This window comes from Bison bison, unplaced genomic scaffold (assembly GCF_000754665.1).
Source record: "Bison bison bison isolate TAMUID 2011002044 unplaced genomic scaffold, Bison_UMD1.0 scf7180017613432, whole genome shotgun sequence".
NCBI classification, from domain to species: domain Eukaryota; kingdom Metazoa; phylum Chordata; class Mammalia; order Artiodactyla; family Bovidae; genus Bison; species Bison bison.
The window spans coordinates 1-939 of NW_011442676.1; the positions used below are offsets into that span (position 1 = coordinate 1).

The 939-nt window shown below is 62.9% G+C and overlaps 1 protein-coding gene across 1 annotated transcript; it reads right to left on the bottom strand.

The window, feature by feature from the left end:
- Nucleotides 1-51: 51 nt before the first annotated feature.
- On the bottom strand, nucleotides 52-932 carry LOC104980570 (growth/differentiation factor 5-like; the record flags this gene model as incomplete). Its single annotated transcript, XM_010829369.1, has 1 exon — nucleotides 52-932. A coding segment is annotated over one exon (828 nt), but the record flags the coding sequence as incomplete, so codon positions are not given.
- Between the last annotated feature and the right edge of the window lie 7 nt (nucleotides 933-939).

Consider the following 939-nt stretch of genomic DNA (forward strand, 5'->3'; position numbering starts at 1 on the left):
GGCTGTAGCTTCTGGATCCCCCTGTGATTCCAGGAGTGCAGGGAGGGGCTCTGGTGACCAGCATCCTGGGGACGTGCCGCCCGGGAAGACAGAGGCCAGTGTTGCTACCTGCAGCCACAAGACTCCACGACCATGTCCTCATACTGCTTATAGACCACGTTGTTGGCCGAGTCGATGAACAGGATACTGATGGGACTCAGCCTCGTGGGCACACAGCAGGTGGGCGGTGTGGACTCGGGGTCCATGGAGTTCATCAGGGTCTGGATGACCGCGTGGTTCGTGGGCTCCAGGTGGGAGCGCAAGGGGAACTCACACAGCCCCTCGCAGTGGAAAGCCTCGTACTCCAGGGGCGCGATAATCCAGTCATCCCAGCCCATGTCCTTGAAGTTGACATGCAGCGCCTTCCGACTGCAGCGGGCCTTGGGGTTCTTGCTAGGCCGCTTGCCCTGGCGCGTGGCCAGGGGGGCCCGCCGCTTTCGCCGCTGGCTGAACAGGTACTCATACACGGTCTTATCATCCTGGCCAGAGCGGGCCTTGATCTCATTGAAGAACAGGTCCCGTTTCTTGGTGCGGCCAAACACCAGGAACAGGGCTTTCTCGTGGACCTGCCGGGCGGCGCGGTCAAAGCCCAGGCCACGGAGGTCCATGGCCCGGCCCCGTTCCCAGGCCTCCAGCTCCAAGCACAGCTGGGCTGAGTTCTTAAAGTTTCGGAAGAGCTTCCAGATGTCGAACACCTCCCAGCCAGAGCCGTCCAGGCCTGGCACGGAACGCACATCCAGCAAGGCTGCCGGCTGCCGGCCGCTGGGGCAACTGGACAGCTTCAGCTGGGCAGCCCGCCCACTACCGGGGGCCACTGGCTTGGCCGCATCCAAGGGCTTCTTCCGCAAGATCCGCAGCTCGGCCCCTAGTAGCCCATCCTTCTCCAGGGCACTAATGTCA